The 22,432-nt window shown below is 42.8% G+C and overlaps 1 protein-coding gene across 6 annotated transcripts; it reads left to right on the forward strand.

Moving 5' to 3' along the window:
- Positions 1–3,451: 3,451 nt before the first annotated feature.
- On the forward strand, positions 3,452–21,975 carry LOC126981774 (kinesin-like protein KIF23). 6 transcript variants are annotated; one of them, XM_050833302.1, is made up of 17 exons: positions 3,452–3,537; positions 6,292–6,472; positions 7,499–7,708; positions 8,580–8,797; positions 9,693–9,872; positions 10,966–11,065; positions 11,344–11,442; positions 11,587–11,725; positions 12,603–12,802; positions 13,212–13,379; positions 13,545–13,704; positions 14,912–15,120; positions 15,439–15,573; positions 16,231–16,398; positions 17,031–17,111; positions 19,647–19,811; positions 21,041–21,975. In XM_050833302.1, exons 1-17 carry the CDS (start codon positions 3,527–3,529, stop codon positions 21,275–21,277), a joined length of 2,661 nt encoding a protein of 886 aa, XP_050689259.1. In that variant the 5' UTR covers positions 3,452–3,526; the 3' UTR covers positions 21,278–21,975. The 6 variants fall into 6 exon arrangements, with proteins under 6 accessions (XP_050689259.1, XP_050689261.1, XP_050689264.1 ...); XM_050833304.1 differs by lacking the exon at positions 3,452–3,537 and adding an exon at positions 3,642–3,734; XM_050833303.1 differs by lacking the exon at positions 3,452–3,537 and adding an exon at positions 3,849–3,931.
- Positions 21,976–22,432: the final 457 nt, after the last annotated feature.

Raw genomic sequence — 22,432 nt, forward strand, 5'->3', positions numbered from 1 at the left:
TCCCTACCTTCCCCACACCCTCCCTGCCTTCCCCACATCCTCCCTGTCTCACACACACCCTCCCTGCCTTCCCCACACCTTCCCTGCTTTCCCCACACCCTCCCTGCCTTCCCCACACCCTTCCTGTCTTTCACACACCCTGCTTTCCCCACACCCTCCCTGCCTTCCCCACACCCTTCCTGTCTTTCCCACACCCTCCTTGCCCTCCCCACACACCCTCCCTGCCTTCCCCACACCCTTCCTGTCTTCCCCACACCCTCCCTGTCTTCCCCACATCCTCCCTGACTTCCCCACACCCTCCCTGCCTTCCCCAAACCCTCCTTACCTTCCCCACACACCTGCCTTCCCCACACCCTCCTTGCCTTCCCCACACCCTCCCTGCTTTCCCCACACCCTCCCTGCCTTCCCCACACCCTTCCTGTCTTCCCCACACCCTTCCTGTCTTCCCCACACCCTCCCTGCCTTCCCCACACACCCTCCCTGTCTTCCCCACACCCTCCCTACCTTCCCCACACCCTTCCTGTCTTTCCCACACCCTCCTTGCCTTCCCCACCTCCTCCTGCCTTCCCCACGCACCTCCATGCCTTCCCCACGCCCTCCCTGTCTTCCCCACGCCCTCCTTGCCTTCCCCACACCCTCCCTGCCTTCCCCACACCCTCCATGCCTTCCCCACGCCCTCCCTGTCTTCCCCACGCCCTCCTTGCCTTCCCCACACCCTCCCTGCCTTCCCCACACCCTCCCTGCCTTCCCCACACCCTTCCTGTCTTTCCCACACCCTCCTTGCCTTCCCCACACCCTCCATGCCTTCCTTCACCTTCACTCTTATCATCAATGTTTAGTTTGTCTTTCCTTTTCCTATTCTGCGCAGCGTTGCCAGATCGTGAGACAATAATTTCATCCAGACAGTCATGAAAATTCCAACAGTTTTCACCAACGGATTAAGTTGATACAATATAAGTTTTCAGCGAGATTTGTTACAAGAAAGAAGTTTCATTTTCTTGATTTTCCACTTTAGCAGATTTTTTTGGGGGGAGGGCTAGAGGCTAGAGGGGTCCATGAGGTGGGTGGGGAGGGTGTCGTGCGAAGCGAGGATGCGCAGGTGGGAGAAATCTCTTGAAAATAAGCACTTTGAGACATTTTGAGGCCGATTTTGAAAACATTAGGGGGCGGGGAGTTAAAGCCCCCCTAGTCCCCAGAAATTACGGCCCAGCATCCTGTATCCTTATCTTATGTATCCTTGGCATTTATTCCGTATATATCTGTATACCTGCAGCCTCTTGTGATATCCTTATCTTTTATCCTGTGCTCCTATCCTGTAACCTGTATCATGAGACAGGAAATGTAAGAAATGCGAATTGTATCTATAATTAAAGCCTTTAGCTTAGTAATTAACAAAACTGAAAAAAGGAATATTACAATTAATATGTCTTCGTCTTTGTTTGCTAAAGCATTACAAATTTGCAACTCAACTATTCATATCTGATGGGTTTTTTTTTCCAAGTATCTCACTGATAATATCAAACTGTGTCGCGAATATCCTTCATAATTAGATGCGACCTAATTCACACAGTGCTGTTCAGCACTTTGTTTGACATTGCAATGTTTCAAATAGGGCCTGACAGATATGTCACAATATATTGCGAGTTCCTTGTAAGGGCAATATTCTGTTGCATTTTCATATTTCTTTATTCCAGCCCAAACTGTATGAGAATAATCTGGAAGTCCGTTTTCAAATAAATTTTCATCGTTCAACATGAACATAAGAACATTAGAACATAGGGAGACTGCAAGCATATTTTCCTGTACTGTTCCTAAATCACACTTATATTTTCAGTGAATAAATAAGCTACGGGCAGCTGTGGGAATGGGTACATTCCTACTACTGAAATAAAACTTTTGTTTGGAGGGAAAAGTCCACTCATGCCCTGGAAGATATCCTTGTTTGCTGGAAGTCACTTTTTAGCTTTGATCCTACAGCTAGATTTTCACCAGATTTCACTAAATATTCTCTTGATTTCAAATTCTTTTTTTTTTTTTTTTTTTACCAAAAAACTTCAACTTTCACCAATTTCCCAAATATGCTGAAAATTTTCACCATTGGCAACACTTGTTTCGTGCGTTCTCTAATTCAGCGGGGGCGGCCACGACCCCTCAGCCGCCATGGAGTGGTCGCCGACTGTTTCAGTATGAAAGTCGGTCATCCTCCTGAAGTCTTTCGAGCGATTCATACTAATGCATACTAGCTAATGCGCCGCACCAAAATTTTACAAAACATTATTTTTTATTTGATATAGCTACTAGTTGCCTACCTTAGGTTTACTGAGCTGCACACACACACACACACACACACAAAAAAAAAAAAAGCTTTATTCTCACATCTGGTTGGATAGCATTATCATATTGCAGATATACTATTAAATGTTTGCTTTGAACCAATTTTTCCGTAATATCCATAGAGACTACAGTGGCGGCGGAAGTGAGACGAACCCTGGAACTGCCGAGTCTATATAACTCATAGAGGAGGGGGGGAGGGGGGCTTTCACCAACAATTTGCTCTGTATGGTGGATTTGGTGCATTAAAGTTAATAAATTATTAGGCTCAAAGAGCTGCTTTTTCGAATGTATGATTGATTGATTGATAGTTTATTGTTGCAAGTAAACAACAAAGGAGGAGGGAGGATCATGCTGTCCCAACCTCCAGGCAGTACAGAGTGTGATTGAAGAAATTTTCAGTTAAACATCAATTTCATTAACCGAAGCAGTCATTTTGCAAGTAATCACCAACAGACAAGTTTTCCTGTAGTCAAAAACAAAACATGACACAAAAATATTACAACTATAACTAGAGCGAATGGCAAGATTGCTGGGGAAGGATACACACTTGTCTGCATCTGTTTGTAAGTATGTATTTCGGCATATATTGAACCAACCAAACACTATAAACAAAACACTCTACTAGGTCACAAAAGTCATTCAGGTTTGTTCAATTATACTTTCTGGAGAGTATATATACTTACGCACACACACGCCGCTAGATAAACCGTAAGCCACACACTGATCTCAAATATATCGCATAAGTAAGACGCCGTAATAAAGACGTGACTAGTGGAAATTGTAGGTCACTGTGACATCAAGTTCAAAATAGAAATAAAATATATCAAGCAGTGAGCCACATGAAACATTATAGCCTGAAAGATATAAAATAAGAGAGAAAAATATTGAAAGGATACAGAGGAACACGAGGGAGAGAGACTTAGCAAGGAGAGATTAAAAGAAGTCACAAGGGTACCCAAATAAGCTTCCAAATTGACAGCTAAAAAATACTTATACACACTCTTACAATTAAAAATGATCACATATAACCACTAAAAGGAGAGATATCATGTTTTATGGTATATTATTTATTTATTAACGACAAAGAATGGCTCGCTTGATGCTTACTGGTGTTGTCTCTCGTTTAAGCGGGAGGACTTCACGCCATTTTGAAAGTGCTCAGAGGAAGGAGGTCGACATTTTCCTCTCCCACATGAAGCCAGAGTGAGTATCCTTCTTCGCCTTCTACCTGCACATTCTTCAGGACCTTGGGCACCAGCAGGAATATACTAACAGCCCCACCGCAGGCTAGAAAAAGGTGAAATAAGGCTGTGAATTTGGGAAAGGTAGCGAAGGAGTGGTTGCGGCCGAGGAAGGAGGGCGACATTTTCCCACATTTTTCACTCCCTCATGAAGCCAGAGTGAGTATCCTTCTTCGCCTCCTACCTGCACATTCTTCAGGACCTTGGGCACCAGCAGGAATATACTAACAGCCCCACCGCAGGCTAGAAAAAGGTGAAATAAGGCTGTGAATTGAGGGAGGGTAGCGAAGGAGTGGTCGGGGCCGAGGAAAGAGGGCGACATTTTCCCACATTTTCCACTCCCTCATGAAGCCAGAGTGAGTATCCTTCTCCGCCTTCTACCTGCACATTCTTCAGGACCTTGGGCACCAGCAGGAATATACTAACAGCCCCACCGCAGGATAGAAAAAAGTGAAATAAGGCTGTGAATTTGGGGAGGGTAGCGAAGGAGTGGTCGGGGTCGAGGAAGGAGGGCTACATTTTCCACTCCCTCATGAAGCCAGAGTGAGTATCCTTATCCACCTCCTTCCTACATATTCTTCAGGACCTTGGGCACCAGCAGGAATATACTAAGAGCCCCAACGCAGGCTAGAAAAAGGTGAAATAAGGCCATGAATTGAGTGAAGGTGGCGCAGGAGGGGTCGGGGCAGGGGTGTAATCTTAAGTAAACATTGACATTAACGCCGATTATTAAGTCTTACGCTGCCCTCCTGCCGCCTCTGTGCTTGCCCTGTAAACTTGGAGGTGTGGAGAGTATACTGAAGGCAGATCCGATCACCTGTAAGCTCTGGGGAAGGTGTAAATAGGTGATTGTTGTGGGGAGTATTGAGACATTTAAAATTAATCTCCTTTTATTATTGTTAATGTTTTTCTAAATCTCCCAAAATGAATCTCCTTTTATTATTATTTTTTTGGTGGGGGGATCTCCCAAGGTTAATCTCCTTTTATCATTATTATTGTTTTTTTCTATTTTTTTAGGGGCAGTGATTAGCAGGCTTTTCTTGATCATTACCTATTATTTTTATTTATTTATTTTTTTTTTTTTTTTTTGCCTTTGAGCTTTTTTTTTAGGAGCAGTGATTGCAGGCTTTTTTATCATGTTCACCTCCCCATAACCTTCTCTACATGCCAAAGGAAGATAACTATGCCAACTTCCTTATTCACACACACATAATTTCTCCCTCTGATCAGTCTCATTCCCTCATTTTCACTTTCTCCCTCCCCAGGCTCTCACTTTTTCTCCCCCTCTCTCTAATTTTTTTTCACACTTTGGATCATCACATTATTCCATTTATTCCCACTGGTCAGCCTAAGGTATTATTTCAGAGTTACACCCAACGCACTCCATGGTTGATGCCACTTTAGGCTAACATGGAAATAAGGGTAGCCATCTGGTCTGAGGTTATTACTGATTCTACATGTTGTATTTTATTTCTGTATGCAGTGCAGTAACTAATAGCTCCCAGAAAACTATAAAAAAAGAAGAAATATTGATGTATAAAGTTTGAGTGCAGTCTAGCACATCATATATTGGCAGGTGGGGGGGTCAGGATAGGTTAGGTTAGGTTTGGGTTCTATTTGGTTAAGTTTAGTTTTGTTAGATTTGTCATGTTTACGATAATTATGTGTGATATGCCTCGCACTGCGTTTTTGTTGTCAGTGGTGGTAGAGAAGGCTACCCTCATCTCCATACTCCGTTTACCGTTGATACCATTGATGACGTTTTGGACCTTCTCTGCTGACAGCGCAGCGCTCCGCAGGGCCATCAACACTATAATAATGATATTAGCACCGAATATTATATTTGATGCTCATGTTTGTAATGTCGTAGGGTTTAGCGAATAAGTGAGTCTTCATTAGTGCTTTCTTGAAGGTTGCTAAATTGCCACTGTTTTGAACATTCTCGGGTATATAACTCATTATAGAGCAGTGGGGCACTCAGTTATATTTTTCTGATAGGAATTAACATTTTAATCATCATTATTAACAGTTTTCATTGCAAACGACTAGTTTCTGAGAATCGAACAATAAATGGAGATGGGTTCCAATTTTAGCAGTGATGGGTTACTGTCCATGAGGCTAAGGTGACATTTTTCTCTTCATTTGACGTCTTTATTTTCCCTTATGGGATTGGACGGACTATGAGGCTCTCCCACTCCTGATGATCATATACTCTTTCCTTCCTGATGTTCATCCTTCTCATGTCTTCCTCCACACACTATCCCCAGGAGTTCTTTGGTCCTCCACCTTGTCTCCTCCCCTTTACCTCAAGTTCTGCAGCTCTTCTGAGTACACGGGACCCTCCTCCTTCCTCTTGACATGCCCATGCCTTCTCATCCTCTGCCTCCTCAGCACACTCAACATGCCCTCCACATCACACATTCTCATCACTTCCTCGTTTTATAGAGAGAAGTAAATTATATGAGGAATTAAGTGAAAATGAAAAGAGTATGGAGTGTAAAGGAAAATATGAGGAAATTAAGATGAGAGATTTGTTGCATGGTATTTAAGATATCACTACAGAATTACTAAAAATACCATCAGAATCTGTTTATTTATTTATTTATTATATATATATATTTTTTTTTATGGGTGAGCTTGTTTTATTGTTTGGTCAAACACAAAAAGATGTCTTGTTATATACTGACTTGCTGACCTCTGACTCTTAATCCTGCAGCCGCACCCCAATGCCCCGTCGGCCCCGCGTGCCCCCCAACAAGCCCCGCCTCGGAGGTGGAGTGGGCGGGGATCAGCGGTCAGTGGAGCAAGACCCGGTGGAGGTGTTCTGCCGCATCCGCCCGCCCGAGGATGGCGTGGTGGAGGAATGTGTGGCTGAAGTGGATGACTGCACAGTGAAGGTTGGTGACACTTGATTTTTTCCCTCTTTCCTTCCCTCCCCCCCCCCTCTTTTTTTATTTTTATTTTTTTTCCCTTGAGCTGTTACCTTAGCTATAAAAAAAGAAGAAAAAAGGTAAGAGGAGACCTACTAACATCTTTATTTCATGCTCCCCCTCACTAAAACCCGACAATAACCTCTACCTCATTGTTTTCCATAGTCTTCCCTGCCAATTACTTCTGTCGGCTCCTATTTACACCATATCATTCCTAACCGTTACACTGGAAAAGGGGTTAATAGAAAGGATATGGCATCTGGCTGCCTGATGTTGTTGGGAATGATATTAAGAGAGTGGCAGGGACAGCTTGTAATGTGGGTGTGAGTGCAAGAGAACAGCCTCTTGGAAAATAGTGTGACAGTCGAAGAATACTTGAAAAAGGGGATGGAAGAAGGGGAAGGCATATGGATAGGCTGAAAGGGAGACTTTGTGGCCACCCCCATGAGGAATAATAGGAATAAGAATAAAATGGGAAATAAAAAGATTTGTATGATAAAGGAGAGTAATATAGGAAACACTTTAAGTATGTGGTGAGCAGGTCATAATTTGTTAAGAGGAGTACAAAACTAAAATCATGTAATATAAGAGTGCAGTAATTATAATGGGAGTGAAAAGAGTTTACCTCAGTGATTATAAAGAGGCCAAGGAGCTAAATACTTATAAGGGCACCTCTTCTAAAAGTTTTCATATCAGTTTTTTTGTAAGGATTATGTAAAGTAACAGTGAGAGAGGAGAGGAGAGAAGAGGGGAGGAGAGAGAGAGAGAGCAAATGGAGACTTGTTATGGCCACTGATCAGAAATTTTCAGGGAGTGGCCACCATAATAGATAGATTGGCGGAGAATACATGTTTATTGAATAACGCAAATTCACGTACTGCAAGCCTGTATATCCACCCGACTTGTATGCTATTTAGGACTGCCTAGCAATTTAGTGTGTATTTATTTATATTTATTCCCTTACACTCATGTCCTCCACCCCCCCCACAACAGCTGACACCGCCTACCTCCTCCTTCGCCTTCCGTAATGGCAGCGGCAAGGAACAGCTGTATAAATTTGAGCGTGTCTTCGCCCCGACGGCATCCCAGAAGGAGCTGTTCACCCGAGTCGCGCTGCCCCTCGTCTCGGACCTGGTCAGCGGCAGAAACGGCCTACTCTTTGCCTATGGGGTCACTGGCTCCGGCAAGACTTACACCATGCAGGTATGTGTGTGTTTTTGTGCTGTGTTGCATAGGCGGAGGATTTGACTGGATGAACTACAGATGTCCCCACACACACACACACACACACACACACACACACACACATACACACACACATTCACAGGGGTAAGGGCCAAGGGGACATGGACTAGTGCAATTGTTGATTTTCTGTGTATGATTGACGCAGCCCATACTTCAGAAGAAATAACTGCTGGAAGGCACTAAAATCCATTTCCATACCTCTAAACAGCAGGTGGTTTGCCTGGGTGTGGTATAGAGTAACTGGATGTGATGTGTGGTGTGGCTGTGTGTTTGGTGTGGTGTGGTGTGGCTGAGTGTAGTGTGTGGTTTGGTGTGGAGTGGCCAAAAGAGAGGTCAATTTCAGATGGAGAGGTGTCTTGATACTCCTCTCTTGAAGGAGGTCATGTCAAAGGCAGGAAGAAATACGGATGAAGGAAGGCTGTTCCAGAGTTTACCAGTGAAAAGGGTGAAATAATGAAGATGTTGGTTAACTCTTGCATAATGAGTTTGGACAGTATGGGGATGAGCTAGAGTAGAAAGTCATGTGCATCATGGCAGTGGGAGGGGGGAGGCATGCAGTTTGCAAGTTCGGAAGAGCAATCAGCATGAAAATATCAATAGAAGAGAGAGAGGCAGCATGGCAGTGGTATTTAAGAGGTAGAAGACTCAATAAGAGGAGGGGAATTGATGAAATGAAGAGCCTTTGACTATACTCTCCAATAGAGCTGTTTGTGTGTGAGGCAAGCATGCTAACCACTCCACTATGGAGCTGTGTGTGTGTTGTTACTGATAGGTTCTAACCAACCCTAGCTAACCCAGTCTAACCTCACCTAACCCTCCCCCACCCCAGGGCACACCACAAGACGGAGGCATTGTTCGGCGGACACTGGATGTCGTCTTCAACTCCATCCAGAACTACCAGGCTGGCCGGTTCATCTTCCGGCCAGACGGCATGAATGGCTTCGACGCACAGAGTGAGATCGAGGCTCAGAACGACCGACGGAAGGCTACAGCCACGCCCAGGCCACGGATGGGATATGGCGCAACGGTTAGAGGGATGCGAACTAGGTATGGTGTGTTGACTTTTGTAGCCGGGCCCACAGATTCATAGCTAGACATGCTAACCACTACACCATGGAGGCATTAATGGGGACGTAATTAATGGATTTCTTAATAATTAGGAGTAAGTCTAGTCTTGCTGAGGGGTCCATGCCTTTAATTATAGTTTCTCCTTTGATCTTCTGGGTCATCACATTGTTCATTGCTGTTTAACCCAGTAGCAGTGGGGATCATGTTTCTTAATGGTCCCTCCAAGCGAGAAAAAAAAAACCTCACACAAACCATTTCACAATATATATCAAAGCATTTGTGATCAGATTATGTATCATCTATTTTGTAGGGTTTATATCATGGCACAAATTTGGCCCGTCGCTGCTACATGGTAAAGCCACAAATTTGGCCCATCGCTGCTACCAGGTTAATGGCATATTTCCCTATGACTGTCATCACCTCCTCCTGTGTCCCACTTGTCTCTCCTCTTAGTTGCTAGTTTTATGTTTAGCACCAAACTCTGCTAAACATTCTCAGCTCCTCTTTGCCCACATTTATGCCTTTTTTTTTCATTGCCATCAGTCCTTCTGTCTTTTCCACACTCAGTATTTAGCTCCCACCTACAGTAGTTTCACATTTATTGACTATTTACTTGCTCCCAGAGTAAGCTCACCGAATGTGAATAACCAAAACGGTAGAAGAAATATCACTCCGTACCAGAATACTCAGAGCAGTTTATCATAGCGTAAGCTTGGCTGATTGATGAATAAGAGATTTTGATCATTATGTTTAATTTTGCCTATTTTTATGCTCCCTTCCTCCATACCTCACCCTCCCCCTTTTTTTTTTACCCCTTCTTTACTTCACTCCTCCCTTATCACACATTTTTTCCTGCCCCTCTCCCACCACCAAGGAGGGAGGCTGTGGGAGGGGGAGGCAGCTCACAGGACAGCTCACAGCGCATCCCAGACACCTCCAGAATCGACTCGCTGGATGAGGATAACGTGTTCGCCGTCTATATCAGCTATGTTGAAATCTACAACAACTATATATACGATCTTCTGGAGGAGCTTCCTGAAATTGGTCCATCCAGGTAAGACTGGAGGAAGGGAAGGCATGGAAAAGGAAAGAGAGGGATAGTGCTGGAAAATATTACAACTGTTTAACTCCAAACCTTATAGAATGAAAACTCCTAAAAGACAGGCCCACCAGATGAACAGCATTGCACTATTAGAAAAGAATAATAGAAAACCTTCAAGTTCTAAGTTCATAGAAAACCTTGATGTCCAAAAGCATAGTAAACCTTTGTGTTGAAAAACCTAATAGCAAACATCTATGTCCTGAAACCCTATAGAAAACCTCATGTCCTGAAACCTTTTAAAAAATCCCTATGGTCTAAAATCTTATAGAAAATCACTTTCCTGAAACCTTATAGAAAACCTTGATGTTCAAAACCTTTTATGAAACCGTTATCTCCAAAAAAACATCAGAAGCCTTGATGTTAAAAAAACATCTGTGTACCAAATGAAAACCTTGCAGATTATCAAAAAGAAAAGTTTTTTACACAGAGTATGATGCCAATTTGGAACACTACCAACAAAGTGGTTACAGCCAGCATGGCAGACTTTAAAATTAAAGTTATATAAATTTGCATCTCAGAGATAGCACTACATTATTAAGCAGCTCGAGAAGTCATAATTCCACAATGAGGTCGACCAGCATGCATGTCTGTGGTCAAGGGCATGGCAGAAGTATAACTGCAAGAGAAGTAGGAGGAAATAAAGATGAATTTGTCTAGTCAGTCGATGTGAATGACTTTTGTTTACTTGAATTTGTATTAGTCTTGACGAAGCTTAACACACAAGATTTAGGAGGAGGTAGATTCACGGCATCCTTTGTTAGGCCATTTGTAATAGTTAACAGGCTTTTGATTAGGAGTAGGTGGGTTTTTACAGTTTTATATACCGTTCTTATTGGTCTTGAGGATTATCTTAATGTTTAGGAGCAGGTTGGTTTGCACCACTGGCTTGCTGTTGCACATTTGCTCTGTTTGCTCTGTTCCCTCAACAAATACTACAGCAAACAGACACAGTGTGGGACTAACTGCTGGTTGGCACTGTGGCTACAAACTGGCAAACATGCCTCGTACGTGTGTGTGTGTGTCCTAACTCTTGTGTGTTTTCCAGAGGCCTACAAACAAAGATCATCCGTGAGGATTCCCAACACAACATGTACGTTCATGCCTGTTCAGAGGTGGAGGTGAAGAGCCCTGAGGACGGCCTGGAGGTGTGTAGTAATAGTGATAATTTTGATAGTGTTTATATAAGTAATGGTCATGCACCTGAAAATACAAAACAAATATACACCCACAAGGTGAGAACATTCCATTCTTCCCCACCACACTTTTATTTTACCACATTTCTCAACCTTCCTCCATAATTATCCTGTTTCAGTCTACCCATTCATCCTCTACTAACTTTAACCCATTCCCCTCCACCACACCACCTCCACCCCCTCCCCCACACCTGCCTTCCTTGCCTCTAATTGCACTTTGTTGTTACCAGGTGATGTACCGAGGGCTGAAGCGCAGGAAAACAGCGAGCACTCATCTCAACTGTGAGTCATCGCGGTCACACTCAATCTTCACCATCAGGGTTGTTCAGGTGTGTGTGTGAGAGAGAGAGAGATAAAAAAAGAAAAAAAAAATGAAAATGTAAGGAATTCAATGAGAGAGAGAGCACATTAATTTCTACCACATTACCTATGGCTCAGTACCCCCTCAACACCCCCTGTACCCTTTCCCACAGGCGCCACTTGATGCCCAGGGGGAGGACGTGGTGACCGACAAGAATGCCATGCTGGTGTCACAGTTGTCGCTGGTGGACTTGGCCGGGTCAGAGCGCAACCTACGGACCAAGGCAGTGGGCGACAGGATCAAGGAAGCAGGTGGGTGAGAGGTGTGGGTGGGTGGGTGCCCTTACTCCCTTCTCTCATTCAGTCTTACCTGATCTCTCCTCTCCCTCCAGTTTGAGATGATTTAGGTATGAGAGAAGGGTGAATATGGATGAGTTTGTTAACCCCTCCGCTGCAGCAATTGGCACGGATTTCGCCTTCACTAGTAGCCTGGTAACATATACTCCCCAGGTCTTTCTCTGCCTCTGTGGTGGATAGTGGAGTGTTTCCCCTGTGGTATTGGTATGCTGGATTTCCCCTCCCAAGGTACATTATATTTTTCCTCATTGAATTGTGTCAGCCACTTTTTGCTCCACTCCTGTAGCTTGGTGATGTCTTCTTGTAGGAAATCCACATCCAAGGGGTTAAGAGTGTGTGAAAGCAAAATTGGGAGAAATGTTATCAAGGGGAGACCACCTGTAAAATTAACCAATAGAGTGGCTGAGTATTGGAGGGAGAAAGTTAGCAGCCATGGAATCAAATGTATGGAGAGGGAGTGCTGGAACAGGGAAAATTGTAGACTTGCTTATCCCTCACTCCCCCCGCTGCCTTCCAAGAGAGTTTTAACCCGGTAGCAGCAGGGATGAAGTTTCTTAATGGTCCCTCTAAGCGAGAAAAATGAGAAAAAATCATCACTCACACAAACCATTTCATAATTTATATCAAAGCATTTGTGATGAGTTTATGCATCATCTATTTTGGGTGGTTTATATCATGGCACAAATTTGGCCCATCGCTGCTACACGGTAAAGCCACAAATTTGGCCCGTCACTGCTTCCAGGTTAAGGATCAGGCATCAGAGTAGACAGGTAGATAAATAAGTAGATAGACTCATTCCTCTTACCCTTCTCTCCCCCCTACCCCCCACCAGGTAACATCAACAACTCTTTAATGAACCTGCGCACCTGCATTGAGATCCTACGTGAGAACCAGTCGACCGGTGGAAGCAAGAAGGTGCCATACAGAGACTCCAAGCTGACGCACTACTTCAAGAACTTCTTCGAGGGGAATGGAAAGATTAGGATGGTGGTGTGCATTAACCCAAGGTCTGAGGACTATGATGAAACCCTGGTGAGTGTGTGTGTGTGTGTGTGTGTGTGTAAGCATCATGGAGTCACAGTAGGCATCTAGAGAGGGGTGTTACAAGAGTGAAGAAGTAAAGGAAGGGATGGGAAGGGTGTAAAGGAATGTAGAATGGAGAGGTCTTATATTAGGGGATTAAAAGTGATGGAAGAAGTGTATGTGTGTGTGTGTGTGTGTATAGACAGAGGAGTGTGGCTTTTAGGGGGGCAGGAGGTTTTGGTATGGATGGGACAGCAAGGGAAGTGAACTGGGGTGATTGAAGAGGTAAAGCATTGTACTCTGAGATGGTTTGGGCAAGGGGTAAGAATGAATATGTGAGGTTTCAGAGAGGGAGATTGAGAAAAATGGTGTCAAGGGGAGACCTTGTACTCCTCCTCACTCCATCTCCCTCCCTCAGACTGTAATGAAGTTTGCTGAGTTGGCATCGGAGGTTCAGATCCAGCGTTCAGAGCCTCAGCGCCTCAACCACCTCGGGCTGCCCAAGGGCCGTCGCCGAGCCAACCAGCTGTTCAAGGAAGTACGGCGCAAGTTGGAGGATGAGGTTGGCTCTGCAGCGGTCACTCAGGTGGGTGAACAGCCTAGGTTTTATTACTTGTATTTGCATTTTATTTATTTATTTGTTTTTTCATTATTCTATGTCATTTTTTTCTTCTGTCAGTTGATTTGTTTACCCTCATCTTACCCTCATCGTCTTTCTTCCCTCATCTCCCTTCTTCACCTTCCTTTTCAGGGTCTGGAACTGGATATCTCCCCCATCTACACTTTGGCCCCAGACTGGCCGTCCGTCACCTGTGGGTCTGGCAGTGGGCTGGAAGACGTGGTAGCCTCCCTCAAGGCGTACCTACGGAGGCGCCTTGCCGGCAGGGAGCGGCTTGACCTGCGGGAGAGGAGTGAGTGAGGGGGAGGGAGCAAGCAGTGTGATGGCTGTGTTTGAAGGGACCGAGAGGAAATGGAAAAGAAAGCACAGGAAAAAAAGAGAGATTGAGGGAGGTAGAGAAAAGGGAGAAGGTAAAAGAGGGAAGAGTAAAGGTTTAGATAAGAGTTAAGAAGGAAGAGAAAATATGAGAGGGAAAGAAAAGGGAGAAATAAAAAGAAAAACTAGAGAGATGTGAAGGAGGGGAAAAAAAAAAGAGAAAGTATGAGAGATGGGAAGGAGAGAACAGGGAGAAGTCAAGAGAAATTGAGAGAGAAAGTATGAGAGATGGGAAGGAAGGAGAACAGGGAAAAGTGAAGAGAAATTGGGAGAGAAAGTATGAGAGATGGGAAGGAGAACAAGGAAAAGTCAAGAGAAATTGAGAGAGAAAGTATGAGAGATGGGAAGGAAGGAGAACAGGGAAAAGTGAAGAGAAATTGGGAGAGAATGTATGAGAGATGGGAAGGAAGGAGAACAAAAAAGAAAATGTATGAGATGAAAAGGGAAAATGAAGATAAAATAGGAGAGAGATGGAGGGGGAGGAGGGAAGAGGAAGATAAAGAGTAATAGAGAGACGGGAAGGAAGGAGAGAGACAAGTGGAAGAGAATGAAAACTGAGAGATGGAAGGGATTGGAAGAGAGCAGGAGAGGGCTGGGTGTGGGAGGCAAAGGAAAAGGAATGCAGAGGATAAGTTTTGGGTGATATTATTTTGTGATGTTAATGATATAAGAAAATGATATGTTTACTGGCTTATGCTTTCCTCTCCTCTCAACCTGTCTATTATTGCTCCTCGTATCTGTCTCTTGCCTTACTCGTCTTCTCTTTGCACTCCTCCTCCTCCTTTAACCCGGTAGCGGCAACGGGCCAAATCTGTGGCTTTACCGTGTAGCAGCGACGGGCCAAATCTGCGGCTTTACCGTGTAGTAGCGACGAGCCAAATTTGTACCATGATTTAAACCCCCCAAAATAGATGATACATAAACTGATCTCAAATGCTTTGATATATATTATGAAATGGTTTGTGTAAGTGATGCTTTTTTCTCATTTTTCTCGCTTAGAGGGACCATTAAGAAACACGATCCCCGCTGCTACCGGGTTAACCCCTTCTCACTCACTCCACCCCTCCTCCTCCTCCTCCTCCTGTCACACCACGTACCTCACACCTCCCCTTCCTCCTCCGCAGTCCTCTCCGTACACAACCGCTGTCAGGAGGTGGAGAAGGAGAACCTGGTGATGCGACAGGAGCTGGCCAGCCTCAGAGCACTTCACTCGGATGCCATCTCCCGCATCCGCACCCTGGAGACACATGTGCACAACGCTGAGTCTGCGAACGACTCACTTCAGAGGCAGCTGAAGAACTACACCAACCTCCGGGATGAGTGTGAGGCAGCGGTGAGTGAGGGAGAGGGAGGGAGAGTTGTAGTGTTGTAGGGAGATGCTAAACTGTGCTCCCATTTCGTCAATTGTTTGTTCTAGCAACTGCAAAAAGAAGTACAGTCATCCCTCAAATAGTACGGTTTTCAATAGTTTGGTTTCGGTTTTATGTGGATTTTCACTCATTCATTCAGTCACACTCATTCACTTCTTCATTCTTATTCACTCATTTCCTTACCCACTCATCATCACTCACTCGTACATTCAGTCACACTCATTCCCTTTCTGTCAGTCACTTATTCACTCATTCACACACTCGCACTCCCCCACTTGCAGAAGGAGGAGCGGGACATGGCAAGAGCACAGAGCCACATAGAGAAGCAGCGGATGCGAGCCAAGCTGAGGAACAAGCTGGAGCAGGAGAAGGTGAAGCTCAAGTCAACACTCAACACCGAGCTCTGCAACCAGAAGGTGAGAGGCATGGGGAGGGAAAGAGGAGAGGGAAAAATGATGCAGCATGTGACAATAAAAAAAATGGGGAAAAGATTATGATTACTTCTGTTTGCTATTGATGTTACTGCTGCATTTCCTAACCCTTTTTTTATTCTCATTTCTTCCAGTTCAAGAGGGAAGTATGTTAGGGAGAAATATGTGTCAAACTTAAAAAAAAAGATATGCTATTCTATTTTTGCTTCTGTTACTTATCCATTTTTTTCTACTTCTGCCTCTAACATTTCTTTTTTTCTACTTCTACCCCTGACTTTTTTTTCTGCTACTACCCCTAACATTTTTTTTTCTACTTCTACCCCTAACATTTTTTTTCTACTACCACCCCTAACATTTTTTCTACTATCCCTAACTTATGTCAGGGAAAATGTACATCAGACTTAAAAAAAAAAAAGAGAAAAAAGCTGCGATGTCTTCTATTTGTGCCTCTACTATTACTATTACTACTACTTTTTTTTTTTTTTTTTTTTTTTTTTTTCCATCACTCCTAACATTCATCAAACTTAAAAAAGAAAAGAAGAAAAAAAAAGTTCTATTGTTGCTTCTACTGTTACTACTACTACTACTTTTATTTATTTTTCCTCTGCTACTCCTAACACATTTTTTTGTCATCTTTCCCAGTCCAAGATCTACCAGACGCAAGTTAAGGTGCTGCAAGAGGTTCTTTTCAACGGCAAGCCATCCACCGCCTCCTCCTCCGACACTGACCTCCCCTCGCTGCCGCCCGACATTCCCATTAAACCATCCATCTCCGACCCCAAGCTGACCATGACCCCCGCACCACAGAGGGTCAGTGTGCTGTTTTTTGCTTGTACTTGCTTTCATACATCTTATTCTTTTCCTTCATTGTTTCTGGGGAGCTTTTGGTTTTATGTAGCATTATTTTAGCAGCGTCATAACTTATAAGTAGAGTTTGGTTTTAATTATTGGTTTTAAGATATGTTGTAGTTTTATTTTGGACCATTATTAGGTTGCTGTGAAGTTGTTATTACTATGTTTACAATTTTGTGGTGGTCAATAAACTATCTATCTGTCTTTCTATCTACCTATGTGTGTGCGTGTATGTGTGTACGTGTGTGTCGTCTGTTTTCCTTCCTCTCGTATGGACCTGACCTCTTCTTCCCCTCATCTCTCTCCTCCTTGTCTCATGTTTCCTCACCCTCCTTTTCTTCTTCATATTATTTCTCCTCCTTTCCTTATTATATTTTTCTCACCTGTTGTCTTATTGAATTTATTTATTATTTAATGTATACTTTTCTTTTTATTTAGTCTTCTCCAGTGTATTTTTTGTTTACTTACAATTCTTCTTCACATATTTGTATTTTCTCTAACTTTTTATATATTATAGTTAGTATTCTTGATTTATTTGTTTTTATTATTTTTTCTCACTCGCTCATGTTAACCCTCCTTCCCCTTTGCAGTCCGCACCTGTCGTTAACCTGCGCCACAGACGATCTCGTTCCCAGGGTGCTGACACCTGGATAGACCACCGCCCCCTCAAGGTGGGTGTAGTGATATGATGATAAGCGATTTCTTTGCAGCACAGGTGACTGGAAATATGCTAGTGATGGGTGTGTGTGTGGGGGGGGGTCAAATAATTATGGGCAGTGGGCACAAAAAAAACAGGATTCCCACTTATGACAAAAAAAGACTTTGGACATCCTTGACAAGATTGAAGAAAATGCAAACACTTCCTCAGAGTAGCACTTTATTCAGTACCTGGACATTTCTCCTTTGTGTTTCAATACATACTGAATGCACTTTGGCGTAGAAGGACATAAACCAAGAACATATTGCCTGTCCAATTTACAGCATCATAGTCGCTTGACGGCGTCCTGCAGCCTCGCCACAATTGTGGTTTCCCTCTTCACCACTCTTGAGATGCCTTTTCATGTAGCTCCATGCATTTTCAGTCAGATGAAGGTCTTGGAATATCCCAGGTCAATCCAACGCCTCAATCTCATTATCTTGTAAGGGTCTCTGGGTCTTTTTTCCTCTATGGCAAGGGGTACTGTCAGGCATAAACACTCACATGTCCAAAGTCTATTTAAATGATAACATGATTCTCCAGCACCTCACAATGCCCATCCCCATTCAGCGTCATATTTTTGGGAAGAAAATACAATCTTACGCTGCTACATTTTCAAGTAGAGCCTTGGTGTAGATCAGTCCATTTAATGCTTCTGATTGCAGTCAAGTATAATGTTTTGTCATGATGTTAGTTTAGTGGCAATATTCTCTCAGCTGCAGCAGAAGAGTGAGGCAGAGACATTAGGTTCATCACGAGTTTTGAAACACTAGGGAACCTTTAGTAATCACCACACTCTTTTGAGACAGCGTGCCAAAATGTTTCTGGTTGCACTGATGCGTCGTGTAAGGCTAGGATTTCAAATAGCATCAGCTCCCTCCATTCCTTATTGAGTTCTTCATAATAAGCCTCTTCTATTATGTTTGGGAACTTCACCACTAATGGTATGATGGATGTGGGTTTCCCTTGCCTTACATTTATGGATCTAAGGCTTCAAGTAATTTCAGGTTTTTGAACATGTCAGAACACTAATGAAGGGCATGACAGGGCATAAATATGTTATGCCCATTATATTTCTACAATTTATAGAACAAAAATACCATCTCCCTGTTTAGTACCAGATCTAGTGAACGTTGTTCCATTTCTACCTAGTACACCCAAAAGTACCAAAACTGGTACATACATGCCAAAAACAGCAATGCTACTGAGCAGGCTCAGAGCAAGGAATTCTACAGCCGACAGCCCAGTGCACTGCCAAACAGATGATAACTTTGAAATTTCAAGCTGCCACCAAAATTGGCAAAAATTATTAAGACGTTATTCCTGTACTGATTTTTTTTTTGCGGCAACTATATTTCATCTTAAATTTACCTATGACTTAATGACTATCGTCTATGCTGGCGCAATGGATGCACCTCTGTATTAGACACACACTATTTTACAAAACTTTTTTTTAAATTGCATCATAAATTGATTTGAAGCATTTGAAAAGTAGCTTTGCTGGAGAAAACATATAATTCCATGCATGTAAATACAATATGTACTGGAATCATGTACATGATAACCCCTCCCTCCACCCCTTTGTTTTGTGACCGATGAATGTTCTGAATGCCTTGACAAGTGCTTTAAATAATAATGAATGGATGAAGTAAAACTATTAATAGCAATAAAGATATGTAAACATGACGTAAGTAGTCTTGAATGTTTAATAACTGCTACCTGCAGTTTCAAAATAATTGTTATAAAATCAGTGTTGTTTGTATATATGTTTGCTCAGGTGACATTTATGCATTGCTTTGGGGGTAGAATTTGTAGGAATAATAGCCATTGTTTATTTTTGCTTTATTTTTTGTTGTCTATTTTGTGGGTCATAAATGTAAATATTATTTGTGTACCTGAGTTCTGCTTCTTGTGTGTGGAAATGTATTACAGCCATATTCCAAGTTCTCTTCTACAGTGATGTTGATTAATGCCAATTCAGTAACCAACAGCAGCTAAACTATTTTTTGCCTTTATTGAATTCTTCATGCTTAACTTTTGGGTGTTCATACTCGCCAAGCCATAACTGACAAAATGAATTGTTGAATGTTGCCATTAGCCTGTAAAAGTGGTTCATAGATAATAGTAAGGAGCGGAGTCATTCTGGCTGGTGTTCTTCATACTAACGGCAAAGGAATGGCTGAGTAAGGGAAAGCTTGTGATATGGGTGTAAATGTTGGGTAATTTTTTGATAATCGTCTCTGAGCACATTGTTTCGTATCCTCTGTCTCTACGATTGTGGGGTGAACATGTAGTGGGAAAGGTAGTCTAGTATTAAGGTAGAGTAAGGTAGGTTAAAGAAGATAAGGTAAGGTTACGAGAGTTGGGATGTGTTTTTCAGCCAAGGTACGCTTCTTTTTGCTTTCTGCTAACACACACTTACACGTACACACCTACACCTGCAAAACACACACACACACACACACACTAAACATAAAACTTACAAACATACACACCTACACACATACAGGAGGTCCCGACAGGCACCATACTGCAGCCTGACCCAGCACTGCGGCGGCGGCGGTCGGTCAGGAGGCTGCGGAGTGGTGACCTGACAGACGGTCGTACCACTCACTACTGCCTCACCCACCAGGAACAGGACACCCATGGGGACCTGCATACGAAGCTGTTCAAGGTAGTGGTGGTGGTGGTAGAAGATAGATTGTATTATAAAAGTACTGGGAGGAGGAAAACTAGACGGGCTAAAACAGGGAAATGGAGAATGAGTGTTTAGGGAAAGCACGTGGAAGATGGGGCATGAAGAGAGGGAAGGAGGAAATTTAAGGGTTACAAACAGAAAACTACAAAGCAAAGGTCTGCATTCCAAGCTTTCTGTCACTACAAGATGTTAATTGTCACCAGCTCGAAAAACAAGTGCTGTTTCTAAACTTTTTCCTTTGACTATGCTCTTGTTAACAGGAAATAAATATGATGGATGTGTATTAATCTATAACAGTTGTTCATGGAAAGATTAAAGGCTTTGGCTGACTGATGTTATTGGAACTAATCTCCAGAGAATGGCTTAGGACAGTGGTTCCCAACCTTTTTTCAGGTGACCCCAATCATGCACCTCTAGACATGACTGTGACCCCACTAGTTTAGTTGTATATGTGTTATTATAACATAGTAACATCATGTTTGATATTTTGAGGTCTTGGCGACCCCAATTGGGGTCATGACCCCAGGGTTGGGAAAGGGGGATTTAGGATATAAGAGCTTGTAATGTGTATGTAAATACCTATAGTGAAACCAAATTGTCGAGTCCATTTGGGGGGAGGCTCCCGCGAGTCCATTTCTCCCTCTGCTCTGCCACACAGTCCCAACACCTATCTCTTCCTCTCATATGTAAGCTATAGGTAACATATGAGAGGAAAAATAGGTGTTGGGACTATGTGGTAGAGCAGAGGGGAGAAATGGACCCGCGGGAGCCTCCGCCCAAACAGACTCGATAATTTGGTTGGACTACATACTTTATATGGGGAGAATAAGTTGAAAGAAGTAATAATTATAGCTTCTTAGTCTTTCTTTTGATTGTCAATTTTTTCCTCATGTGAGTATCTCAGTTTGTGTGTGCATGAGCTGAACCTACACACCCTGGCTTAAACTTTTTTTCTGCATACAAACACAGACCTGCATGTGTATATATGTTTATTAATAGACATGCATGAACACAGAAATTTTCTTAGCTTGTGTGTATGTGGTAATGGGTTGATTGGTTTGTTTGTGTACTTGGTGATGTCCATTCAGTCCTTGGAAATGTTGTAAGAATAATACGTACTACATTTTCATTCCTTGATTGTTTGCTCTTTCACAGCCATAGAATTTCTCTCTCTCTCTCTCTCACTGATACACTTAAATTTGCAGGGAGAGGTCCTACCCACAGCTGGCGGAGGGGCTCAAGTGGTCCTGCGAGATGTAGAGATACTCCAGCAGGTTGACCCCCTCGACCACCACCACACCCCCACCGCCACAGGCCCCACCACACGCAAACGCTCATCCACCTCTGCTGCAGACACACCGACGCTGCAGGAACGGTGTAGCTGGGGTGTCCAAGGTGGAGGGGGTGGTGAAGGTGGCAGTGTCAAGAGATCTAGGATTTAAGTCATACACACACACCTACAAAAATTCATACATACATGTGCCTAAGTGCCTTCATTAGTATCACAGATGATGCTGTATAGCCCAGCATTATAACATTACTCTTATTATTATTATTTGTATGTACTTTTTCTTACTCTTATTTATTCTGTGACTTACTCAATACATGTGTAATATTTTAATACCTTTCTCTTTCCTTTTTTTTTTTTCTTTCTCTTGCTTATTGTATTGTTTTTCTTCCTCCTCCTCCTCTGTGTCTTTATTTCCTCCTCTCCTTTCTCTCTGTTCCCATCTCTGCATCTTTCTCCTCTTTTCTTCCTCCTCTCCTTATGTCAAACTAAAGCCAATTTGTGAATCCCATATTTTCATGTCTCATAATGGCTGATTTCCACATTTTTTTACTTGTGAATGAAAATTGGTCCCCCTATTTTGCTTTTATTCAGTCCATTATTATGATCGTTTCACTCCCCTTCAAAGTGTTACAGGCCTCACTGTGCCATTGTTTTCATTGATTTACCATTTAATATTAATATTGCTGCAGCTTCACTGACCCTTCAAATAATGTAGACTTTTCATTATATCCTGCTATTCACCATTATAGTATATATATTTGTGCTAACAAGTTCAGTATATCTTTAATGCAAGGCTTGGTCCCATAGCCAGTGTAAAGTTATTAGTCATTAATAAAATATTATCCTTCGTTGAGTTGTTTTAAGTGTTCTCCTGTATGTATTATTATTGCTTTCTCTCAGATTTATTTTACAATCCAACGAAAACAAGGTCAACTGCATTTATAATTCAACACAATGATTGTTTATTTTACTTGCAACAATAATCAATCAATCAATCAATCACTCAACTGTGTAATCGGCTAGTTAGTGTAACAAAGTCTGGTGTAACATGCTTTAGTTACCCATTGAAGTAATTCGTTTTTTCTTAAATATTAGATTTAGAATTGCCATAATTTATTTAATGGTTAACCAAAAGAAATGTTACGCGCACTTTAATTTCGAAGCATTTGTTGTTTCCCTTGATCTTGATGTCACAGGTGGCGTGAGATTTCTCCGATCTTGATCTTGATGTCAGAGGTTGCTGGAGATTTCAGGCCTTTGTATCGGCAGCTCCTGTGAAAGAAAACAAAACAAGGAAAGTCGGTGT

The sequence above is a fragment of the Eriocheir sinensis genome, chromosome 49 (assembly GCF_024679095.1).
Source record: "Eriocheir sinensis breed Jianghai 21 chromosome 49, ASM2467909v1, whole genome shotgun sequence".
In the NCBI taxonomy this organism is placed as follows: Eukaryota; Metazoa; Arthropoda; class Malacostraca; order Decapoda; family Varunidae; genus Eriocheir; species Eriocheir sinensis.